At 38.0% G+C, this 20,182-nt stretch overlaps 1 protein-coding gene across 2 annotated transcripts in view; it reads right to left on the reverse strand.

The window, feature by feature from the left end:
- Akap7 (A-kinase anchoring protein 7) overlaps positions 1-20,182 on the reverse strand; it is a 135,405-nt gene that overhangs the window by 63,995 nt on the left and 51,228 nt on the right. For both annotated transcript variants that reach the window (XM_026381154.2, XM_026381163.2), the window contains exon 6: positions 12,052-12,164. In XM_026381154.2, the coding sequence (XP_026236939.2) occupies positions 12,052-12,164 (113 nt within the window). The remainder of the gene's footprint in view (positions 1-12,051; positions 12,165-20,182) is intronic.

Below are 20,182 nucleotides of genomic sequence, written 5' to 3' on the forward strand. Positions count from 1 at the left end.
CTTTTTAACCTAACACATATTGCTACAAAAAATAATTTTATTTATAACAAGCATTTGGAAACTGTAAAATTTCTACCTTGTTTACTCTTGAGATATAGAATTAAAGGGATTACGGTAGTTTCTCTAATGCACTGAAATTCAACCTATATCTATGAATATTAGATTACATATAGCTTTTGGAAGTCTAAGTGCACAAATTACTGTTTGCCATTTCCTGATTGTCAGAGCAAGACCTCGAAGGTGAGAAGCAAGATAGAATCCAAGGGCATCAAGTGGAATGGATATGAATAGGGAGGGGCTGCTGGAAAAGGTACAAGCCCTCTAGGGGGAATCACACAAAACATTCTCCTAGGCATTGGCTGATTCCAATCCCATGCCAATGCCAGTGTCCAAAGTTGAATTGCTCTAACTGAAGTTATGTAACAAATTATTATAATCAAATTCAGTTGGTGTAAAGGCAGTAGTCAAGGAAGGAGAAGTAGTTTCATACTCTGGCCATCAGCTCAAGCATAGTATAAAGATACAATTGTACTTAGGCCTTAAAATGTCACAAACTTTGCCAACAATTAAAAATATTATCAATTGGTTGGTTTTAGAGCCTGAAGCTCTCCTTCAGGGTCCAAACCAGAATTCCTCTAGCCATGAGTGGCTAGCCTTTACAATGATATGAACAAGTTTTGTTTAGGTCTTCAACTATAGATAATGTGAAGTTTAGCCTATGCAAACGAGCCAATAAAGAACACCTGGCCAGGAATTGACCCAGTGGTACCAGTCTCCTTTCACAGTCCAGAAAGGGGCCTAACACACCCTCCTATTATTCACAAGCACACATCATATTCCCAAGGTCATACATTCAGCCCTCAAGCTGCTCTGAAGGTCAGCTGACTATTATATGAACTTCCATCAGGGTGCATGCTCTCAATTTTAACAGAATGAAGGCATATGACTTCCCCCAAATGGGCAGCAGCCATAGGAAGCATTGGTCGCAAAGAGGTGTGGCCAAGGTTCACATTATAATTTCCCACTCCTATACTAACAAAAGCAAAAAGCTTAATCATTTCTGACATTTGGGTACCTCCAGGGTGTTAACTCCCTTTCTTTTGTCTTTCTCTTACCTTACAATAAATCTGCTGTTATGATTTAGATATGAGGTGTCCTCCAAAGTGTTTGAGACAATGCAAGAAACTTTAGAGGTAAAATAATTGGGTTATGAGAGCTTTAACCTAATCAGTGCATTAATTAAGAGATTAACTTGGTAGTAAGTATAGGAATATAGGGTATGGCTGGAGAAGATGGGTCCCTGGGGGCATGCCTTTGGGGTGTACATTTTGTCTTTGTTGAGAGCAGAACGTGAGCATGTGCGCTCGGCGCTCGGGCTCGTTTTCTCTCTCTCTCTCATATATATATATATCATATATATATATATATGATATATATATATATATGATATATATATATATATATCAATGGAATTGACTATCTATGGACTGATACCTCTGTGAACCCAAAAATAAATTTTTCCTCTCTAAAATTGTTCTTGTCAGGTGTTTTGGTCACAGAAGCAAAAAAAAAAAAAAAAAAAAAACTGACTAAAATGGCTGCCTTAAATGCTCTATTTCTCTGCCTCACTGTATACCTGAGTGTCTGCACCCAACTAATTGTCTAATCTTAGACAAATTATACCCAAGGACCAAGGAAAAAATCACAGTGTTCCAGTCAATTCTCAACTTCAAATAACAGAACTGAGCAAGTTTATAATTCAAAGAATTAGAAATATGCATCTTAAGGTATCTCTCCTTGAAAGAATGAGATTCTAATGAACAATCAAAATAAACTAGCTCATATTCAGGAATGAAACTATAACTCCAATGTAAACTAGTTATAGTTTTGGATACTAAACTTTATTTTCCCTCAAGTCTAAGTAAGGCTTTCAAAAAAATAAAATTTGGCCTTCTTTCATTGTGCAGCTAATTATAATTAACAAAAGCTAGTTGGCCAAGGAGCTTGGCAAATCGTTCCAGGGATAAAGAAACTTTTATTGCCATCCAAATTATTTTTGCTGGTTGCTTTTATGAGACTATTCAATTGCATCATAAATTAACTCCTGTAATTTATTTAAACAAACTAAAAAATTCTGTATCAATATAATTTTGAAATAAAATTTAAGTTCTCTTGGCCATATAGTCTATTCTGTCTTTACCCAATCAATCCACTGTGGGGACTTGTCAGTTTCCTATAAGATCTTAATACTCTGTTCTTTCCTTGAATAGAAAATGAAATTAATTACCAGGTGAAAGAGGTTCAAAAAATGTCTGAAAATGACTTGTTGAGAATAAAAAGTTTCCCATCAATAATGGCAGTGGTTGGGACAAAATGTTTATATTCAATGTAGCTAAAGCAAACACATGTAATTTTAATTAACATGAATCTTTAAATATAAGTTTTAAAACTCTGTTTCTTAAATTATGCTTAAATCAGAATTTTGTGATTGGAATCTGTGAATTCCAATACTGATAAATAAGTAAAAATGTCCACAGAATCTAGATACTTAACACAAAAATATCATTTAAGCCTTAACTATCAAGATCAGTATCTTCTAAGCCATCATCTATTAAACATCAAAGCTACAAGATGGTAAGTGAAAAAAAGGAACAATTGGCCCAGTGCATTTGGGAAACAATTCTGAGGAAGACTATAGAATCATTCAAAATATCCCCTGTTCCTCCTGTGGTGTCCATCTGCAAGCAGATTGTACATAGTGCTCTGTTGAACTCAGAAGAGACTATGAAACTTGCTATACTCAATAATATAATGAGAAATAATATTTGTCACTTCTCAGCAAAACTTTTTAAGAATCACCTACTATTCACCTAATATTATGATTCACCTACTATTTTCTTTCTGCAGAAGATCACCAATGTCCAGATGGAGGCTGTTCACTCAAGATCCAGAATAAAGACAACATGGAGCACTTGCACATGATCCATGAACAGGAGCAGAAAAATAAATCTTTGTTGTTTAAGCTCTTGAGATTCAGAACAAACAGTTGCATCCCAGAGATCCTAAGAATCAGATTAACTTCATGTAGCCCATCATTGCTGGTATCTGTTTGATCATAGAATAGCTGAAACCTTGATGATGTTCTAAGAAAAAAAATTTCAGAAAATACTAATAAAGATACTTGCTTCAAATCTCTATTCCACTCTGAAGACTTAATATTAGGCTGACTGTATCATTTCTTTTAGGGGTTTTCAAAATGTCTAAGAGAACAGGGCCCAACCAGGAATCATTGTAATCCTGATATGAATTAGTCAGTTCCTAGAATTGATTAATTAATTCCTCCCTTAAGATAAATTAGTTTTCTGTTTCCTGTTTCCTGTGTGTTTCTCAATTTTTAAAGATATATGAAGCATTGAGAGGTTCCAAATAGATATTCAGGCAGACTTACCTTTTCAGATATTATTTTCAGTTGTTAAACAATTATAAAATTACTTATTTAGGTTTTTTCCAATATATATTGAATTGGGTAATATAACAGCACAATGTTTAAAAATTCATTATAAACCTAAGTGAGGTTACTTGTTATATATAGTGCTCTTCGACACATAACAGATGATAGAGTTGACTAATGACACCAAGAGCTTTTCAAAAGAAATTATGATTCCACCTTGCATCAGATTTCACTGAATTTTTTAGCTTTAAAAAGAAATTAAAACAGAGAGATCTGTTGTTAAATGCACTTGGTGCTATAAAAAAAACAAGACTCCAAAACAACTAAAAACTGTAAGTAATTAAGCCATTTGACTTTGGGAGACTCAGGAATAGAATACTGAAACAGTGTGCTTTATCTTGTACCAAGGATATTTTTAAAACAAGCTTTTTCCTAGAATGATAAAATCATCTGAGGTGTCTTCTTTCAAAAAGAAGGTGGAGAAAGTGGCAGGGCAGTCTCCAAACTTTTCTGCCACATCATACCCAGATGGGGAATTCTTTCATATACAGGGTCCCTGTGAAAGCTTGCACACTCTGCAGAAGGGGTTCTACTAGCAGCCTGCGTTTCTCCCTTGTAGCTGGAGAGTCCTCCCTTCCTGAATAAAGACAACATGGAGCAGATGTCCTGAGACACATCTTCTCCTAGGCCCCTTTTCACGCTTTTCCATGCCTTCACACTTTATATTTTGTCTTGGTAAACAGAGCTCCCTCTGTGCTTCCTAGCTGTTATGTCTTGAGCTACTTTCCTCTGATGACATCTAGAATCTGCTACCAACAGGACTGTTCCTTCCTCTATAGTCTTCCAAACCCTGAGATAGCTTCCCATGTAAGCCCTGGTCCCAGTTACTTCTGGCCATACCTGTACTTCATTTGGTATCTACAGGATTCCTTTGGCTCTTAGTTTCCCTTAAAATGTAGTTTATGACATTTTCCCCATTTTTCTCATTGTTCTGTATGGTTTCCAGAAGGATAGGGACAAAGATTCATTTCTAAATTGCTACCATCTCCCTATCAGAGTTTTAAGATCTTTGCCCTCTGTTATTCTCCTTCTATGCATATAATAAAACCAACCTGAGATTTTTTGTTTGTTTGTTTTATCTTTCTATAAAGCCAAATGAGCCTATTTGGTCAAAATGCTTACCTTATAGACATTTCAGAACAGCACAGGAGTAAAGAGTCATTAAGACCATGCTCCTCCTTTCACTATAAGTAAAACAGTTAAGAGAGGTTGCATGATCTGGGGCTAAGTGACAGAGCTAAAACAATATAATGCATACACCTTCAAATTTATTTCAGAGATTTCCTCAAGAAGGAATAGTCTTCATGTTGTCCTTTATCATGCAGACCCCAAAAAGTGAGTGGTAGTCAAATTACACCAAGCCAGTTAACAAAAGCTTGAGAAACTGTGCTAGTAGATAGGCAGACAGAATGGACAGGAGTAAATAAGTAGTAGGTGAGTGTTGTGGTTTAGATGTGAGGTGCCTCCAAAGCACATGTGTGAGATAAGGCAAGAATTTTCAGAGATGAAATGATTAGCCTAATCAGCGGCTTAATCCACTGATATGGATTAACTGGACAGTTAATGTAGGCAGGTAGAGTGTGGCTAAGTCACTGGGGGTGTGCCTTTGCAGTTTATATTTTGTCTTGGTAAACAGAGCTCCCTCTGTGCTTCCTAGCTGTTATGTCCTGAGCTACTTTCCTCTACCACACCCTTCTGCCATGATGTTCTGCCTCACCTTGAGCCTAGAGCTATGGAATTGGCTGACCATGGACTGAACCTCTGAAATCATAAGCCAAATAAATTTTTCCTTCTCTATGATGTTATTCTCAGGTCTTTTGGTCATAGCAATTAAAAAGCTAACCAAAACAATAAGGAGTTAATGTAAATGGGTGAGGAGAGATGACACCTGGGGTTTGTAGTTGGTAAAGGGTAGAGAAGAAGGCTGGAATTTGGCCAGCCGAACATAAAAAAAAAAAATTGACTACAATGTTGTTTCTATATAGTCAATCACCAAATAATTCAGAGACTGGGGTTTCCCCTTAATTGTACCATCAGAATAGAATTTTCATCCATATGCTCCCTTTTTTTTCTTTCCATGGCCACTCCTACTTGTGACTCTACATCCTCTTCCCTACTTCTGCTCACCATCACATCACATGGGCCTCAGTCCATGCTGTGCATTTATAAATTTCTATACTCAAAAAAACGAGTCTAAGTAAAAATAGTAACCAACAGTTTTCAAAAAAGGTCTTTTTTTTAATTCTGAAGCCTGATAATACCTGACTGTGAAAAGCTGCTACTAATAAATCACATCTTTGTTAGTTCAAGTGCTGTATTATTAATCAATTAGAATAGGCATAAATGAGGAAAGATATCTAAGAAACCCAGAAAATAACTTATGTTTAAAACAACTGATCTATTCTATCATAACAGATCACATTTATTTCTTGAAGAATCCAATCTCTATTACGATGCTTGTTTGATTTAAAACTGGTCTTCTTCTGCCACCAAGTGTTAGCACACACTTCTAACTCAGCAGGTTTTTAAATCACAGAAAACTAAGGTGATTTAATGAGAAAAATAACGTCAAAAGGACTCACTACAAAGAATATGTAGCTGAAGAAGTACCAGACTAACCAAGCCAAACAACTATATTCTAAGAAAACTGTACAATTAACTTGAATTTTAATTACCATTCTGGAAACATAGTAATTTTATGAGATTTTTCTGAGACTTCATTCATTTGATTAAAAAAATTACAAAACACATTGATCATCAAAATAGCTATAATATTTATAACTCCTTTCAATATTATCTCATGCAATATACCCACTAGAATTTCATGAAAGAATATTCAAAATTGATACATGCTTTAACTAAATGTCTCCTGGTATTAGAAAAACATATAACCAGAATACTATTCTGTGGCAGAGGAAGTCCTACATCAAAAAATGAAAAGCAGTGTTTCTATATTTTCAAAATTCTGAACATAATACATAGAACTTTCAGTTATCCCATTAGGTCTTTGGTTACTTCTACTACATGTTATTATCCGCAAACAGATTCTCTAACAGAAAAAAGGACTCCAGAAGCCTTGGGACTTCTGAAAACCACCCTGAACATTCTGGCAATCTTCATACCAGCTCTTTTTGACCACTCCTGGGGGAGGACAGTACATGGCCTGCACCAGACCTCTATCCATATTTTTGAGGTTAACAAGATGTTTTACCTTAAACAGACTAATTATGGCTACAACCTTGAGTCTGTCTTTTTAAAAATAGCTTTTCAGATCATTAAAAAATAAAAATTACTAGATAATGGGGGGAAAAATCTTCAGTTTAGGTACTAATAGTGATACCTCATTACACCTCCTACAGACAATAAGGACGGACTATCTACCTTGCTGTCTAGCAACCTGCCTACACTAATCCACAGCACTCTTTCCCTAGCACACTGTTTTTAAACCAATAATTAGATCATGTCTGTCCCCACAACAGTACCACCAGCATCTCAGGAATATTCCAGTATTGTACCAAAAGTATTTTCAGATGTCCTCATGAAAAATCAAATACAAAGAACAGAGCAACTGGCACCAATCTTCACAAGGGAGAATTTTAAAGGGAGAGCTTATTCAGCTCTTTTACAGACATTCCCACTATGTACCACCCCTGTATACCAGAAGCTAAAGGAACTAGGGGGTGAGGAGTCAGCTCAGTGGTACTACACCCTGGGTTCAATCTCCAGTACCACACAAACACACACACACAAAATTTAAACTTCAATTACATATTCTATATTTTATTTACCTTTTTAAAAACTGTTGCAATCCTTAACAGCTGGTTAAGTCATTGATATGTTTATCATAAATGACATAAACATTCTTACTGTTACACTGTTACAGAAGTTATTTCTAATTTTTCTGTATTATTGATAAGCCTTCAATAAACCTCATTATGCATAAAGAACTTCCTCTTCAAAATTATTTCTTTAGAATAATATCAGCAACAATGACATCTTAGTAAAAGAATATACAATTTTTACTGTTTTTCAATGTCAGAGCATAATTCACAGTTCAAAAGGCCATTAAAATTCTGTAAGTCACTAGTCATAATCTTTGATAGTTCTACTACAAATTTATCCTAACAAAGGTTACTCTCATACATTACAGTTGGGAGCATATACTGGCATCATTATTTTAAAAGGCAATTTGTGATGTTTTAGAAGTTATAATAAAAAATACCCTCAACTTTCATAATCTCACTTCAAGGAATTGGTTCTTTGAACAAGTGGCATATCTACCCAAAGAAAGGTAGACAAGGATGTTCAGGGACAGGGCTATAACTCAGTAGTAAAGTGCTTGCTAGCATTCAAAAAGCCCTGGGTTCAATCCCCAGCACCACAGAAATCATTGTTTGTGGTATCCGAGAAACAGAAACCAACATAATTATTCATTAAGGGGAAAATGTTTAAATTATGATAAACATAATTATGATGCAGTTTTATTATTTTCACTTTAATGAGTTGTATTATTTGAATTTTCTATAGTGGGCATATATTCAGATAATACCTTTATAATTAAAATATCTTTTAAAATAAAAAAATAAAGTACTCAAGTTAAATTCAATTTATAAATGGGGGGAAAACAATTACTTCACCTCCTCCACCTCTTATTTTATTATCAATCTAAATAACACTGAAAGAAGCTAGTAATACATTCTATGATGGCTAATTTTAGGCTCAATTTGATTGGATTAAAGAAAAATCTAGAACCTGGTAAAGCATTATGTGGGGGAGGGTCAGAGTGTGAGAGTGTTTCCAGAGGTAATTTGCTAATTTGCATCTGAGTCTGAGTAAACGGGGGGGGGGGGGGGGGGGGGGGGGGAAATCAACCCTCCATGTAAGTGGGAAACCATCCAAACAACCAGGGCCCCAGAAAGAACAGAAACAGAAAAGGCAAATGTGTTGATCTATCTCCTGACCTCGGATATACTCTCCCTCTCCTGCCCATAGCCATAGAACTCCAGGCACTCTAGCCTTTGGATTCCATACCTGGGCTAGGAATTTAACTCAGTGGTAGAGCACCTGCTTAGCATGCTCATGGCCCTGGGTTCCATCTCCCGCGCTAAAAGAAAAAAAATCTACTGACATAGACTCCAGGACTTACATCAGCAGCCCCCTGTGTGAGTGTTTCTCACTCCTGAAACCTCAGACTGGGCATCACACCATCAACTTTCCTGGTTCTGAGGCTTTCCAACTTGGATTGAGTCACACAATCAGCATCCCAGAGTCTCCAACTTACAGATGACCTATCATGAGATTTCTCAGCCTCCATAATTACATAAACCAATTCCCCTAATAAATCCCCCCCTCATTTCTATTTCTCTGGAGAACCCTGAGTAATGCAAATTCCATTACTATCTTAATTAATGGCACTCATTTGAAGTGAATGGACCCAAAATAAAAACCTGAAAGAAAATTAGTATAGAGAGGAAACAGTTGAAAATATGCAAAGGTTAAGAAGAAAGAGACTAAAGAGCAATGTATTTTCAAGCAATCTACATTCCTGATCTGCAAATGATAATAAAATCTATGTATGTATGCTACCTTCACTACCTTTACTTATTGGTTCTAACTTTCATAATGGTTCTGCTACATAAAAAAATTCTGGGAGCTAGGGATGTAGCTCAGTGGTAAAGTGTTTGCCTAGCGTACACAAGGTCCTGGGTTCAATGCTCAACATTGCAAAAACAAAAACATTGCTAGATATATATATATATATATATTTCAGTCTGGTTTCAAAGTACACTTAGGGTATAGTATTCTGCAAACCATCTGGATCAGAATCACATGTGTCACCTATTGAACACGATTCACCTCCATACCTAAGAGTAAAGAATAGAATTTGCAGCTTCCACAAGCACTCCAGATGACTTATAAATCCCAAAATTCAAGATCTATTCCCTTCAGAACACAGAATATATTAATAGTGATTGAAATAGTCATTCCATATGTTAAAAGAAAAAAATTCTAATTTGGTTTTCTAAAAAATGATAAAATCATACAGCAGTCCCCCTTTATCTGCTGTTTCAGTTACATATGGTGAATCATGGTTTAAAGATATTAAATGATAAATTACTGAAACAGATAGTTTCTAAGTATTAACTTGTACACTGTTTTAAGTAGTGTGATGAACTCCTGTGCTGTCCCTCCCTATCCCATCCAAGACGCACATCATCCCTTTCCCCAGCACATCCATTCCGTACACACTACCACCCTACTACCACTCATTACCCATCTCAGTAACCAGATCAAACACCACAGTACTGTGGTGCTTGTATTCAAGTGACCCTTATTTTATGTAATGATGGCCCAGAAGCATAAGAGTAGTGATTCTGGCAACTTCCTGCAAGTGAGAAGGTGAAAGTTTATCATAGGTATGTATATATAAGACAAAACATAGCATATGTAGGAAACTATATGTAGTTTCAGGCAGCCACTGGGGGTCTTGGATTGCATCTTCCATGAATAAGGAGAGACCACTGTAATTTATTTTCTATAGATTATACATTCTAATCTAAATAAAATTTTAGATTTTGATTTTTATATAGCACTCAAGCAGGGACTGCTTCCATTTTGAAAACCACTCAGTGTCTAGCACCTGGAAGCTGGTACATGGTAGACACTCAATAAATATTTGCTGAATTACTATGACTTGGACCAAGGGGCTCTGCTTATTAGAATAAATCGGGATGAACTGAAGTTGGCCAGGGGAAAGGAAGAACATATAACAGAGCATGAGATAGATGAATTCTTTTTTTAATATTTATTTTTTAGTTTTAGGTAGACACAATATCTTTATTTTTTTTTATGTGGTGTTGAGGATCGAACGCAGCGCCCCGCACATGCCAGGCGAGCGCGTTACTGCTTGAGCCACATCCCCAGCCCAAGATAGATGAATTCTTAAATGCATAAACAAGACTCTGTAATAAGAATGTAAACTTATTTAAGACAATTAACCTTTATAAGTCATATCCATTCTCGATAGAGCAAGGGAGTTAACTCTGTGAAACTGAGTAAGTATAAGTCTGAAATATGGATTTAAGTATAGTCTGAAATATGGATTCTGGAGTAAACATTCCTTTGACAAATGTCCTTGAATGTTCTCATTTCAAAGTTAATATTGTACAGACAAAGAAAAATTTTGAAATGGGGATATTACCTTCACCACTGATTTGTCATTCTGTGATTAATTGTGAAACCACTTGGAAGAGGACAATCCATTTGAAAGCAAAATGAGAAAGATAACGAGTAAAGAGGTAAACTTTTAGTCTACAAGTTTTGTAAGCTGTTATTCCAGATTTCAAAATATATAATTTACACATATTATTTTTACCTAACATATTCTGGAATAGTATATAATAAAGATATTATTGAATTGGTAGCACAATTATAAATAACATGCAAGATATCTTTTAAGAACATCTTTAACAAATAGTTTGTAAAAAACCTATAATTGCAGGATAGTGAATCACCCAAACTCATGATTTAAAAGATCAAAAAACTTTCCAAGGACAGACATTAAATACAAAATGTGCTAAATTTAGAGAGAAAAAAAAGTTCTACTTACAAATAAGTATGACCTTCATTTACAGAGCTGCAAATGAATCTTAAGTGCAGCAAGGGTCATGGTGAGCAGAGGGATATTAATCTGCATTGCCATCCCCAAGACTCTGACATATCAGTGCAGGACATCAGATGTCTGAATCTGCATAAGGAACCCTTTAGGCTGAAATGGGAAAAATAAGGGCAGGCTCCCTTAGGATTCTAGGAGAAACACCCATGAATCCAGAAGAAAGTCAAAAACTGTTCCAACCTCTGAAAAAAGAGGGCACAGCATGGAAAGGCAGAAAATTATCCAGCTAGAGGAAGTCAAAAGACATGTGCCTTAGCATGTCACTGCTGCCGTCCTTAGGGAGAAATACTTATAGATACCTCAAGGAGGGAGAGTCCCTTGGTTATTGAATTGCCCAGCCTCTGATACTCTTGCTCCAGACCCTTAATGGAGGCATCTTCTCCAGAGCAAGGTGGTTTTTTTGTAAACCTTGAGAGGCCTACACAAGGAGGATAAAAAAAAGATTCCCTGTCTTGAAGAACCCAGTTGCAATGAACAGCACAGTATATGTAGGCCAGCAAGGAAGCCCTGAGAGCAGTAGAATGCAAAAAAAAAAAAAAAAAAAAAACACAAGCAAGAAACAGCCCAGCTCAAAACTCCTCCAGGGATGAACCACTTGTGGCAACAAAAGCAGCAGCAGAAAATGATGGTCAGAGTATGAACTGAACAGCCATCAAGGCAAATGAGGGCACAGCTGTAACAGCCTCCATGGAGGACCGCGTGCATCCTCAGCATCCTTGGAAACAGAACTAAAACAACCTGGAATCCCAAGCACTAGTGGTAGGGCGTCAAAAAAAAACCACTACAAATGTCACCCATGCCCCAGCCATGACAAGGGCTCATGTGGCCTGGTAAAACAAGACTCATAATAAACATGTGTACTCACATTCTTACGAAGCCATGGTGCTTTTGACAATTTCATAAAAGTTAGATGAGGTTTAAAGCTTCTGCTTTCTCCTGCCAGGATGCCTTTTTCTTGAAATGTCTTTTTTGCAGTCTCTGAAGAAAATAAGAAGAAACACAAAAAATGATACTGTAATTCATAGTTCTCTTTATATAAAATCCAATTCAAAATATAACTGTTTTATAATGAAGATTATTTTAAAAAGACAGAAAAATAATGTGTGTGATAACAAATGTTATATGACAGTTATGTCCAATGATTAACATTAAATCCAATTATTTCAAATTTGGGATAAAGTACACAAAAATGCTAATTTGAAAAGGGACTATTTAATAAATAAAATAACTGTTTGCCTCACATCATGATGATTTTCACCAAACATCTCAGTAGTTTTCACATATACACAAAGGGACTAGCTGTTCTGTAACCTTTCATATCTAAAACTGCTCCTTCTGACCAAGACAGAATAACAGGAACTCTCCTTGATAAATGAGAAACAAACAGGATGAGCCCTTCAACTTCTCCAGCTTACATCCTTGAGTGTACAGGCTCTTTTGTGAGTAGGAGAAAACCAAAAGGAGCCCAGCCTGTCCCTGAGCAGAGAAAAGAGCTAAGAGAGGAGACCAAGGCTGCTAGAGCTCAGAGGACAAAGTATTTGAGACATGTGACATGCATAGAGAGAAAACTCTAGAGGTCTATAAAAGGGTCCTGTAGAATATTCCAGACTAGTAGTGATTTGTGCATTTGTGTAAGGTTGAGGAAAAATACAATCAAAAAAAATTAGAGGGAACAGTGCCCAGCACTTACACAGGGTCAGAAATACTGTCTGTTCCATTAGTCAAAGACAGTCAAAGCCCAAGATTCATGGGACACTGGGAAAACGGAAGGATCTTGCCGCAGGAGTGGGAAAAAAATAGCTCTTTATTGGTAGTTGCTCTAGTACTACCTAACAAATCTAAAAAGCAAGACCCCCAAAAAACTATCTCCAAGTAATTAATTGTGTCCCAGAGCAAAGCCAAAAAGTATTTATAGGAATATAAAACTGTCTAGCACCCAACTGACATAATGGGTAAATATCCCAAGGGTAACATCTAATCAAAAATTATCAGTCATGCAAATAAACATGACAATATGATCCATAATGAGGAGATAAAACAACTATTCAAAAGAGACCCAGAGTAGATGTTAAAATTAGCAGAGAGGGCATCAAAATCATTATTGTGATTGTACTCCCAACATTCAAAAAGTCAAGCAGAATGTATTTTTTATATTCAAACTATAAAAAGCTTGCAAACAAATCAAGCTTACAGAAATGAAGGTTGCAATGTCTGAGAAAAATGAATGGCTGGAATAAAACAGTTTAGACACTGCTAAACCAAAAATCAGTAAACTGGAAGACACAGCAACAGAAACTACCCAAAATAAAATACAGATAGAAAAGGGAAGTAAGAAAGAAAAAAAGAACAGAACATCAAAGAGCTGTGAGACAATTTCATAGTTGCCTAATATATAAGTGAAATTCTCAAAAAGGAAGTAAGCGAGAGGGAATCAGAGAAAAATATTAAAGGAATAATGGCTGTGGGGAAGTGAAGGTGCCACAACCCAAAGGAAAGGAATCTGGAAAGTACTTGAGAAAAGTTCACAAGCATTTTGAACTAGCAATTCCAATTCTAGAGAAATACAAAAAAAAAAAAAGTACTAGTACATAAAATTTTATGTAGAGAATAAAAGCATTATCCCAAATTAGCAAAAATTAGAAATAACTTTCATCAATAAAGAAATGGTTAGATTCTAGAAAGATGACATGGTTAAAAGAAGGCTGCATCCCAAACTGCACCATGGTATAAAACCAAAGCAGTGAGTGTACAGCTTCTCAGCAAGGTGGGTGAAAGAGGGACTTTACTAAATTATAATATTGGATACTCAAAGCAGCTTAGGGACTCAGAAATTGGTACAATAAACAAAGAAGAAAGAATACACTGGAGCCTACCACACAACCACCAGTGCAGATTCACCACAGACAAAGGGAGGGGGATCAAATTCTTGGTATGGAGAAACCCGAGATCAAAAATGCTGCCTAGGGGCTGCGCTTATAGCTCAGTGGTGTGCAATTGCCTTGCATGTGGGAGGCACTGGGTTCAATCCTCAGCACCACACAAAAACAAATAAATAAAACGTACTGTGCCCATTTACAACTAAAAAGTTTGCATATGAGAAAAATTATTATGAAAAGAAATACTGCCTAACCTTAACTGATCCAGAGGCTGCACAGTGCACTAGTGCTTGGAAAGTGTGCTCTGTATCTCAACAGGCCACTGAAAGCTGAGGCAGGAGCCATCTTGAGGCAAGTGTGCCACCAGAAACTGTAGGTTCTTGGTATGAAAGAAAAAGAGTTAATTGTCTTTAATGCTTTAGACTTTGACATGCACCTCATCCCCCCACAAAAAGAAGAAGAAGGAGGAGGAGGAGGAGGAGGAGGAGGAGGAGGAGGAGGAGGAGGAAGAAAAAGAGTAATAATATAGCCAGAGGGTTTTTGTGTGATTTGACAATTCATTTTCCTTGGCTCTTGAAGAAAAGGATTGGAAGGAGTTTTCCAAAGCACTGAACTGGTGAGAAAATGCTTCCTCCATCTCCACAATGAACATTTCCTATACTTCCGTCCCCTGCTGGAAAGCGTGCTCATGAGAGCCTTGCCCATTTACCTCATTGCATCCTCTTCCAGAAGATCAGGGGGAAAATAATACACATAGCCATAATACCCCTACCCTGGCAGGCACCTAACAAGAGACTCAGGCTGGGTCTGAAGGAAAGAGAGAAATAGGAGTAGAGAAGACTGTACCTAGGGGCATTTGATGGGAAAGGCAAAGGGGAACCTGATGCACTTCTTTGTGTTTGGAGGTTCATGTAACCAGCTAAAATGGGCTGAGGGTCTATGGGGGTGAGGTTGAATACACTCAGGACTAAGCCCAGAAACAGTGAGAGGAAGAAACACACACACACACACACACACCATGATTGTATTTCTTGTGAGGCTCTTCAGAACTTTAGATCTTTAGATTCACTAAAGAATTCAGTTACTGGGAGGGGCAAGCAGAAAAAATCAAAGTGATAGAGTGCCAGGGATCCCAGCAGCCTGCAGCAGGGCCCGGAGAGCCAGGCCAACTGATTCGCGTGGCCTGCCCTGCGGCTACAGAAGGCGTGGCGCCTCAGTGAAGCCATTAATTGGCAAGCAGGGAGGTTAGGGAAGGCCATTAGGTGGAATCCCACCAGCCAAGCCCACACGGACCCTTGGGCCGAGCACGGGTTCTCAGAAGGGGAAGGAAGCGGTACAGTCCCATCCCCCACAGCGGACACTCCGCCGAGGCAGTCAGCGGCCACCATCCGGGAAAGCTGAAGGATACACCGCCACTCTCCTTCAGAGTGCGACATCAAAACAGGTCGGTGTCATTCAGCTCACCCCCCAGACAGCGGGAATTCGCATAAAATCTCTCCTAGGCTTGCCGGGAGAGGGAGTATCAAGCTGAGCCTCCATACAGGCTAGGGGGAAACCAGAGACACCTGACCTCCAACCCCTCCTCCCAGTAGCAGCCAAAAGGAAACCTGGCTAGCCAGCGCTGGGGGAGGGGCAAGCAGAAAAAATCAAAGTGATAGAGTGCCAGGGATCCCAGCAGCCTGCAGCAGGGCCCGGAGAGCCAGGCCAACTGATTTGCGTGGCCTGCCCTGCGGCTACAGAAGGCGTGGCGCCTCAGTGAAGCCATTAATTGGCAAGCAGGGAGGTTAGGGAAGGCCATTAGGTGGAATCCCACCAGCCAAGCCCACACGGACCCTTGGGCCGAGCACGGGTTCTCAGAAGGGGAAGGAAGCGGTACAGTCCCATCCCCCACAGCGGACACTCCGCCGAGGCAGTCAGCGGCCACCATCCGGGAAAGCTGAAGAATACACCGCCACTCTCCTTCAGAGTGCAACATCAAAACAGCGGACACACCATCCAGGCAGTCAGTGGCCACCTTCCAGGAAAGCTGAAGAATACACCACCACTCTCCAACAGCTTGCAACATCAAAACAGCCAGCAGCAGGACCCCGGAGATCCAGGCCAACTGATTCGCGCGGCCTGCCCCGCAGCTACAGAAGGCGTGGCGCCTCAGAGAAGCCATTAATTAGCAAGCAGGGAGGTTAGGGACTGCCATTAGGTGGAATCCCGCCAGCCAAGCCCACCGCCCACGCCCGGAACAGGCCCAGCGATCTGCCAGCATTGTAGTCACGACACCCCAATTGGAATAGGGACAGAGCAGAGCCGCCTTCCACTCCCGGAACAGGCCCAGAGAGCCGCCAGCGTGGTAGACACGTCACCCCAATTGGCGTAGGGGCACAGCCGCCGCCCGCACCTGCAAGGGAGACTTTTCAAGTATACAAGAGCAACATAAATAAATAGGGGGTAAATTTCAAAACACAACAGTTGCACCAAGCAGAAAGAAACGCGGGCAGTATGAAAAGACAAGGAAAGAAAGGACCACAAGCAATGCAGGTCAACTCAACTTTAGAAGAGGTAATAGCTGCAACAGATGGAATATCAGATAAAGAGTTCAGGATATATATGCTTCAGATGATCTGGAGTCTCAAGGAAGACATGAGACAGCAAAATCAGACAATGAAAGATCACATTGACAAACAAATCCAGGAAGTAAAAGATCAATTTCACAGGGAGATAGAGGTAATAAAAAACAAACAAATTGAAATTCTAGAAATGCAGGAAACAATAAACCAACTTAAAAACTCAATTGAGAATACTACCAGCAGAGTAGATCACTTAGAAGAGAGAACATCAGACAATGAAGACAAAGTATTTCAACTGGAAAAGAACATAGACAGCTCAGCAAGTCTGCTAAGAAACCATGAGCAGAACATCCAAGAATTATGGGACAATATCAAAGGACCAAATTTAAGAGTCATTGGGATACAGGAAGGCACAGAGCTCCATTCCAAAGGAATAAATAGTCTATTCAGTGAAATAATACGAGAAAACTTCCCAGAATTGAAGATTGAGACAGAATCCCAAATCCTAGAAGCCTACAGGACGCCGAATGTGCAAAATCATAAGAGATCCACACCTAGACACATTATAATGAAGATGTCCAACATACAGAATAAGGAGAGAATTTTAAAAGCTGCAAGAGAAAGAAAGCAGATTACATTTAGGGGTAAACCAATCAGGATAACAGCTGATCTCTCAACACAGACTCTGAAAGCTAGAAGATCCTGGAATAACATATTTCAAACACTGAAAGACAATGGGCTCCAACCAAGAATCGTGTATCCGGCGAAATTAAGCTTCAGGTTAGAAGATGAAATTAAAACCTTCCATAATAAACAAAAGTTAAAAGAATTCGCAGCTAGAAAACCATCTCTTCAAAAAATCCTTGGCAAAACATTACAGGAAGAGGAAATGGAAAACAACATTGAAAACCAACAATGAGAGGTAGGACAGTAAAGGGGGGAAAGTAGTCAAAGAGGATAACAAATCAGGTTTAGTAACATCAATAAACAAATATGGATAGAAGAACAAACCATATCTCAATAATAACCCTAAATGTTAATGGCTTAAACTCACCAATTAAGAGACACAGGCTAGTAGAATGGATCAAAAAACAAGACCCAACAATATGCTGTCTACAGGAGACGCATTTGATAGGAAAAGATATACATAGACTGAAGGTGAAAGGTTGGGAAAAATCATATCACTCATATGGACCGCGGAAACAAGCAGGAGTGTCCATACTCATATCTAATAAAATAGATTTCAAGCCAAAGCTAATCAAAAGGGATATAGAAGGACACTTCATACTGCTCAAGGGAACCATACACCAACAAGACATAACAATCATAAATATATATGCCCCAAATAATGGTGCAGCTGTATTTATCAAGCAAACTCTTCTCAAGTTCAAGAGTCTAATAGACCAACATACAATAATCATGGGAGACTTCAACACACCTCTCTCACCACTGGACAGATCTTCCAAACAAAAGTTAAATAAGGAAACTATAGAACTCAATAACACAATTAACAACCTAGACTTAATTGACATATATAGACTATACCACCCAACATCAAGTAGCTACACTTTTTTCTCAGCAGCACATGGAACCTTCTCAAAAATAGACCATATACTATGTCACAGGGCAACTCTTAGACAATACAAAGGGGTAGAGATAATACCATGCATCTTATCTGATCATAATGGAATGAAACTGAAAATCAATGATAAAAGAAGAAAGGAAAAAGCAAGCATCACCTGGAGAATGAACAATAGGTTGCTGAGTGATCAATGGGTTTTAGAAGACATCAAGGAGGAAATTAAAAAATTCCTAGAGTTAAATGAAAACACAGACACAACATATCGGAATCTATGGGACACATTGAAAGCAGTTCTAAGAGGAAAATTCATTGCTTGGAGTTCATTCCTCAAAAAAAGAAAAAACCAACAAATAAATTATCTCATACTTCATCTCAAAATCCTAGAAAAAGAAGAGCAAAACAACAGCAAAAGAAGTAGAAGGCAAGAAATAATTAAAATCAGAGCTGAAATTAATGAAATTGAAACAAAAGAAACAATTGAAAAAATTGACAAAACTAAAAGCTGGTTCTTTGAAAAAATAAATAAAATTGACAGACCCTTAGCCATGCTAACGAAGAGAAGAAGAGAGAGAACCCAAATTACTAGCATACGGGATGAAAAAGGCAATATCACAACAGACACTTCAGAAATACAGAAGATAATCAGAAATTACTTTGAATCCTTATACTCCAATAAAATAGAAGATAGTGAAGGCATAGATAAATTCCTTGAGTCCTATGATCTGCCCAGATTGAGCCAGGAGGATATAGACAACCTAAACAGACCAATAACAATAGAGGAAATAGAAGAAACCATCAAAAGACTACCAACTAAGAAAAGCCCAGGACCGGATGGGTATACAGCAGAGTTTTACAAAACCTTTAAAGAGGAACTAACACCAATACTTCTCAAGCTATTTCAGGAAATAGAAAAAGAGGGAGAACTTCCAAATTCATTCTAAGAGGCCAACATCACCCTGATTCCGAAACCAGACAAAGACACATCAAAGAAGGAAAACTACAGACCAATATCTCTAATGAACCTTGACGCAAAAATCCTCAATAAAATTCTGGCGAATCGGATTCAAATACATATCAAAAAAATTATACATCATGATCAAGTAGGATTCATCCCTGGGATGCAAGGCTGGTTTAATATACGGAAATCAATAAATGTTATTCACCACATCAATAGACTTAAAAATAAGAACCATATGATCATCTCAATAGATGCAGAAAAAGCATTCGACAAAGTACAGCATCCCTTTATGTTCAAAACGCTAGAAAAATTAGGGATAACAGGATCATACCTCAACATTGTAAAAGCAATCTATGATAAGCCACAGGCCAGCATCATTCTGAATGGAGAAAAATTGAAGGCATTCCCTCTAAGATCTGGTACAAGACAGGGATGCCCTCTCTCACCACTTCTGTTCAACATAGTCCTCGAAACACTGGCCAGAGCAATTACACAGTCAAAAGAAATTAAAGGCATAAAAATAGGAAAAGAAGAACTTAAATTATCACTATTTGCAGATGATATGATTCTATACCTAGCAGACCCAAAAGGGTCTACAAAGAAGCTATTAGAGCTAATAAATGAATTCAGCAAAGTGGCAGGATATAAGATCAACACGCATAAATCAAAGGCGTTCCTGTATATGAGCGACAAATCCTCTGAAACGGAAATGAGGACAACTACTCCATTCACAATATCCCCCCAAAAAATAAAATACTTGGGAATCAACCTAACAAAAGAGGTGAAAGATTTATACAATGAAAATTACAGAACCCTAAAGAAAGACATAGAAGAAGACCTTAGAAGATGGAAAAACATACCCTGCTCATGGATAGGCAGAACTAACATCATCAAAATGGCGATATTACCAAAAGTTCTCTATAAGTTCAATGCAATGCCAATCAAAATCCCAACAGCATATCTTGTAGAAATAGATAAAAGAATCATGAAATTCATATGGAATAATAAAAGACCCAGAA

The sequence above is a fragment of the Urocitellus parryii genome, chromosome 8 (genome assembly GCF_045843805.1).
Source record: "Urocitellus parryii isolate mUroPar1 chromosome 8, mUroPar1.hap1, whole genome shotgun sequence".
NCBI lineage: Eukaryota > Metazoa > Chordata > Mammalia > Rodentia > Sciuridae > Urocitellus > Urocitellus parryii.